At 49.1% G+C, this 5,760-nt stretch overlaps 1 protein-coding gene across 1 annotated transcript in view; it reads left to right on the top strand.

Annotated features, from left to right (window-relative positions):
• SRXN1 (sulfiredoxin 1) overlaps nucleotides 1–2,915 on the top strand; it is a 27,661-nt gene extending 24,746 nt beyond the window's left edge. The window contains exon 5 of the mRNA XM_014546548.1: nucleotides 669–2,915. Coding sequence (XP_014402034.1) covers nucleotides 669–872 — 204 coding nt within the window. The 3' untranslated portion in view covers nucleotides 873–2,915. The remainder of the gene's footprint in view (nucleotides 1–668) is intronic.
• Nucleotides 2,916–5,760: the final 2,845 nt, after the last annotated feature.

Raw genomic sequence — 5,760 nt, 5'->3', positions numbered from 1 at the left:
GGCCTAAGCCAGCAGGTGGTCATCCCCTGAGGGGTCCCAGACTGCGAGAGGGCACAGGCCAGGCTGAGGGACCCTCCCAAGTGCACAAATTTTTGTGCACCGGGCCTCTAGTAGCATAATAAAAGAGAACCCATGGGCCAGTGGCAGGAGGCCTCCCAGGCAGCTCACACTCAAAGTGGTCTCCCCAGCGTGCTCTGCTCCCCACCTAGCCCTGCCTTAGGCTTTCCCCACTTAGAGGACCACCAGCAGGCTGCAGGTCCATAACAGGAAGGCAAGGACTGTGTCTATCTCATTCCGGCTGTACCTTATTCCCAGAGTCTAGAACAGTGCCAGGTAGATATGTAGTGTGTTTGTATGTATATGTAGGTATTTATGCATGTGGTGTGTTGATAAATGTTTAACAACCTGGTTTCTAAGGAGGAAAAGCCCTGCTTTGTAGTATCTGCCCATTTCCCTGGTGTAAATACTCTCACCATGGCTGAATTTCAAGTTACTAGGATGATGTCAACCAACACACAAACTTCCTGAATATTTGACAGTGTTTCTCACAAGCTAGCATGAACCAGTGTGCGCACCCTGTAGGAACTCAGCACAGGTTAGCAAAGTCTGCGTTGCAAACTGTCAGGCATTGTTCCATGTTCACTTACCCTGTGCCCCTTTCTCTCCAGGAGAACCCAGACAGCGTCCCCCCCATTGATGTCCTCTGGATCAAAGGAGCCCAGGGTGGTGACTACTTCTACTCCTTCGGGGGCTGCCACCGTTACGCAGCTTACCAGCAGCTACAGCGAGAGACCATCCCTGCCAAGCTTGTCCAGTCCACCATCTCAGACCTAAGGGTGTACCTGGGTTCTTCCACGCCGGACTTGCAATAGCAGGCTCTTTGGTACCTGCCACCACTCCTAAAAGCCCAGAAGAAGATATACCTGGTTTCCAGTGGGCTGGGCTGTGCAGAAGGTGTAGCAGGGGAGCATTCTCTTTGCGCCTGGAGGGAGGAGGGTCTGACTCTAAGCACCCTCTTTGCTAGCTACAAGACCTTGGACTCACTACTGAATGGCAGGGGACCCAGTTCCCACTGCTGTGAAAATGGGTCATGTCTTTGCTTTTGAGGGATTATTAAGAGGATGAAATGAGAACGGAAATGGGTTTGGAGAACCACATGTGACTGGCTCCAGATTCCCAAGAACAAGGATCCTTCTGCATTTTTGTCTTAGTATATCCTATTATGTGGAATACAGTTAGCTGTCAGTAAAGGAAAACCGAGGTTAACAAAGAAAGGTTTGTTTTTCCACATAGCATCCATTTTGGAGACAGATGACTAACGGTATTGCTTTAACAACTCAGCGAAGGTAGACCACACAGCTCGGTGGTCCTTTCGGTCTTTCCCTCATTGCTTGTGACTTCATGGTCACAAGATGGCTATATTCAAGGAGGAAAGTAGTGGGGGAGAAGGAAGGGCCCAGCTGGACCTGTCAACTTCTATCATAAAGTCAGACCTTTTTCAGAGGCCTTTGTCCTGCTCTCTGCCCTGCATAGTTCCACTTAGGTCTCCTGGGCCCAAACCAGCTACCATTGCTACCCCAAGATGCAAAGAAAGCTAAGACAGCCGGAAACAGAATTGTCACAATTGAGTAGACCAATCATATCCCATCTCCTGCGACTGGCACACTACCTCTTGAAGTAAAATCAGAATCCCACTAAAAAGAGAGAAATGAGCAATTGTATCAGCTAGTTTTTGCTGTGTAACATACCATCCCCAAACTTAGTAGCTAAAGACAAGTCGTTTATTTACCCACAATTCTGTGGGTTGGCAGTTTGGACTGGGTGTAATCTGGACAATTCCGATGTCGCCTAGGAGGGTCATTCCCAGGACTGTTTGCAATCAGCTGTCATCTCAGATGGATCTAGGATAGTCTAACTCACTTGTCTGTCAGTTGGCGGGCTGTTGCCTGGGTGACTAGTTCTCCTCCATGTGGCCTCTCCAGCAGGCTAGCTCAGGCTTAATCACCTGATGGCCTCAGGATTCCAAGAGAATGAGAATAGAAGCTGTGAGGCTTCTTGAGTTCTCTGCCCAGAATTGGTATAACATCACTTCTGCTAAGTTTTTTTTGGTCAGAACAAATCATAAGGCTAGCCCAAATTCAAGGCGTGGGGAAACAGTCTATTCCTCTTAGAGAAACTGAAAATAATTTGTGGCATTTTTCATCTCTCACAAATTATTTGCATAGGCAAATAGTAGTGTTTCTCTCTCACTCTCTTGCACAGGGCATCTCTCTGGCCTGGCTGAAGTCACTAAGACATTGTCCTGGGCCTCAAATCTCAGGGAAGAGGTGATAGGGCAGGGTGGATTTCTCCCAGGGCTGGACTCCCTCTACGAGGGACATTTCATTATCTGCGCTGGTGGGATGGGGTAGGTCAGGTGGGACATTCCAAAGGGGCTCTGAAAGCCAAGAGTCCTGGGGAGATGGGAAGACATAGAGGAAGGGTGTGGAGTGAAGCAGGCCTTGCTCTCCCTGCCTGCCTTAGGGAGCTGGTTTGGGCCAACGGATCTTGGTCACTTGGCATTTTCAAGTCCCAGTTTCCCAAGCCCAGTAATGAAGACAATAGTTTTCCCACCCATTCCCTGTCCCAGGGAAAGATGACGAAGGTGAGCAATAGAATTTAAAAAGAATGTAGCCCTAAGTGCAGTGTGATAGCCTGGATTTAATCTTGGAATTAAAAAAAGGACATTAGTGGAAACCCTGGAACTCTAAACAAGGCCTGGATTTTAGTTAACACACCAATGTCATCTCTTAGCTGTAACAACTTAGTACTATGTATGATGTTGACTCTGGGTTGGCTGGGGATGCTCGGTACTATCTTGGCAACTTTTCTGTAAATCGAAAATCATTCCGAAATAAAAGTTTATTTACTAAAAAGGGGAGTGAATTGCTTTAGACCAATGGTTCAGTTCTCAAACTGGTTTATTAAAACAGTTTTTAATTCAGTAGGTCTGGGGTGGGACCTGAGAATTTGCTTTTCTAACAAGTTCCCAGGTGTTGCTGCAGCTGCTGTTCAGTGACCACAAGCTGGGAATCACTGCTCTAGGCTGCATCAATTATTTTCAAACATGGTGACACCCCCTGTACCCCGACTGGGCTGACTCCTAGGGGATCTGTGTTCTAGGGCCAGCTTGTGCACACATTTCACGGTGACAGTGGACAAGCCCTTCCCTGAGGGCTTTTTCCAAGCTGTCAAATGGACTGTCTATCCCTAAGGTTGGTAGCAAGGGTCAGGAATCTATAGACATGATTTGTAGACTATGCTGCCAGGAGGTGCCACCATTTCAGGTGAGTAATGAATGATCTCCTGCACCCATTGACTAGAGTGACAGAATGGTTGCCCCTTCCTGAAAGGGCTTTTCCTTCCTGCAGATACGATTCAAGCAGACAACGCTAGGGGCCCTGCCAGGCACTGTTTAGGGAGAGCAGAACAGTCTTGGAGTGGGAGGGGTTGGTCATTCTGAAGGAAGAGGAAGTGGGTTTTGAAGGGTGAAACCTAGTTGCTCAGTGGAGAGTGAGAGCTGCATTTCCCTATTGCGCCAGCAGGTGGCGATGCTTTCCGGCCTGACGGAGCCAGCCAGGCCTCTAGCCGGCAGAGCTATGGGAATGGGGTGGGTGGAGGGGCCTGGCTGAGAGGAGGCCCAGGGAAGCAGGGGTTCAGACATGAGCAGGAGACTCAGCTGGGAGTTTGTAAGTTCGGATTCTCCTTATTCTGACCGCTCTTGCCTTGTGTCCTTGCACACACATCATGATTTCTGGGGATCCTGAGCCAGCTGGTGGCTCAGCAAAGGTGGCTCCTCCTCCAAAAAGCTTCCTGATGCTCTAGGCTGAGCTACATGGCTCTTCTGGGCTCCCCTGATCCAACAGTGTGTCCTCTCCCCAAACCAACCACTGCCCCCAGGAACTTGGGTTCAATGAAAGGCAGTGTGTAAGTCCCCTCACTGCCCTAGAACCAACCCTCTTCATCGTGGTAGATTTAAACACTTTTAAAAAATTTTACAAGTTATATGTGAGTATATGCACCTTTAAATCATTGAGATATTAAAATGCTAAGTAATTAAATATTTAAAAATCTAAATATTAGAGGGAACCTGAAGTCCACCATGAGGCCTAGTGTTGATTGTCCCTTGGCCTCCCTAGTTGGGATGATTACCTACATTAATTTGGCATGTACCCTTCCAGAACCTTTTCTAACTTGGTGGTAGTGCTAGTGTGTGCAAGTAAAGAATGCTTTTCTTTTATACATTATTTTGCAGATTGCATTTCTTCCCTGTCCGTGTGCCCTAGCCATCCACCTCACTGGGTCTTTGTTCTCCCTGAGTCTCTCTCATTCTGGTCACTTCCTCAGAGGGGCCTTCCCTGACCATAATGCCTAAAACAGCCCCTTCCCCATCTTTCTATCACCTTACTCAGTTTTATTTTCTTGGCCTTTATCACACTCCTTAAAATCACTTTCTGTGTCTGTTTATGACTATCTCACCCACTCAGATGTAACTTCTTGAGACAGGACTTGATCTGTCTTATATATCCCTGTAGGCCCATTGCCAAAACCGTGGGTAGTGCATAGTAAGTGTTCAATAAACACCCGTTGAATGAATAAATTCCATATAGGTTTAGCTTATTCTTTTCATTGTTGCATGGCATCCCAGGGTCTGAACACAACAATATATTAGTCATTGTCCTGTCGATGCACATTTAAGGGTTTACAGTTATTTTGCTGCTGTGAACACCTTCATCCATCACTCTCTGTGCTCTCTCACCCATACACCTAGGAGTGGACAGTCTGGCCAACACACAGCTCAATTTGCAACTTCCAAGGTACTAGTCAATTGCTCACCAGACGGGCTGTTCCAAGTCCTCTCCCTCCAGCAGTCTGGGGGCTGCTTTCCTCCCCTACACTCCAGGCAGTACTTCTTCTTCACCTTTTTAGGGTCATGAAGACCGTTGAGAATCCTAGGAAAGCCATGAGCCCTTTCTCCAGAAATACACACACATACTTGGGGCAATTTCTGGGGCTCCTGGACTTGATGGCCTCTCGCCCCACCCCTCAGGGGACCCTGTAGTGAGTGTTTAGAAGCCTAATCATTTCATGATATGGATGGGAATGCTGAGGCCCATGCTGATGGGGTGTGAATGAATTAATAGATGGGACCTGGTTTTATGGGAGGTGGAGGAAAGTGTTCAAACCCAGATCTGTCTCCAGTCAGAAAAAAACATCTATCAGGGGAGCAGGGAAAGGGGTTCTAGCCCTGCTGTACCCTGGAACAGCCCCCCACCCTCACCCCGCCATGGTCTTCAAGGAATCCCAGGACTCAGGGCTGATAGCTCCACCTCTCAGCTCTGGCAAAAGGCAGCCCGCGTCTGGCATCCAGGGTCAAAGCAGGGAACCAGGGAGGGTTCTGACCGCCCTGGGCCAGGCACAAGGATTGTGTGCTCCAAACCACAGGTGCTTCCTGGGTCCGACCCAGCCTTCGGGGCTCGAGTCCCGACTGTGGCGCTTCCACAGAACAGGAAGGTGGGGGCTGCTCCTTACAGAGACTCACCACCATCACCCTCATCGCGTCCATCCTCGACACCATCGTCTTGAGAGGCGGACCGGGCAGACATGACCTTTCCTGTGGGACAGATGGACAAACCGCGGCCTCCAGCGGAGCAGCGCCCTGCCCCAGAGCCCCCGGGAGAGCAGCCTGGTTAATGGGCCCGCACACACCGACCCCCGGCC

The sequence above is a fragment of the Myotis brandtii genome, unplaced genomic scaffold (genome assembly GCF_000412655.1).
Source record: "Myotis brandtii unplaced genomic scaffold, ASM41265v1 scaffold450, whole genome shotgun sequence".
Taxonomy (NCBI): Eukaryota; Metazoa; Chordata; class Mammalia; order Chiroptera; family Vespertilionidae; genus Myotis; species Myotis brandtii.
This window is presented reverse-complemented; position numbering and strand designations above follow the sequence as displayed.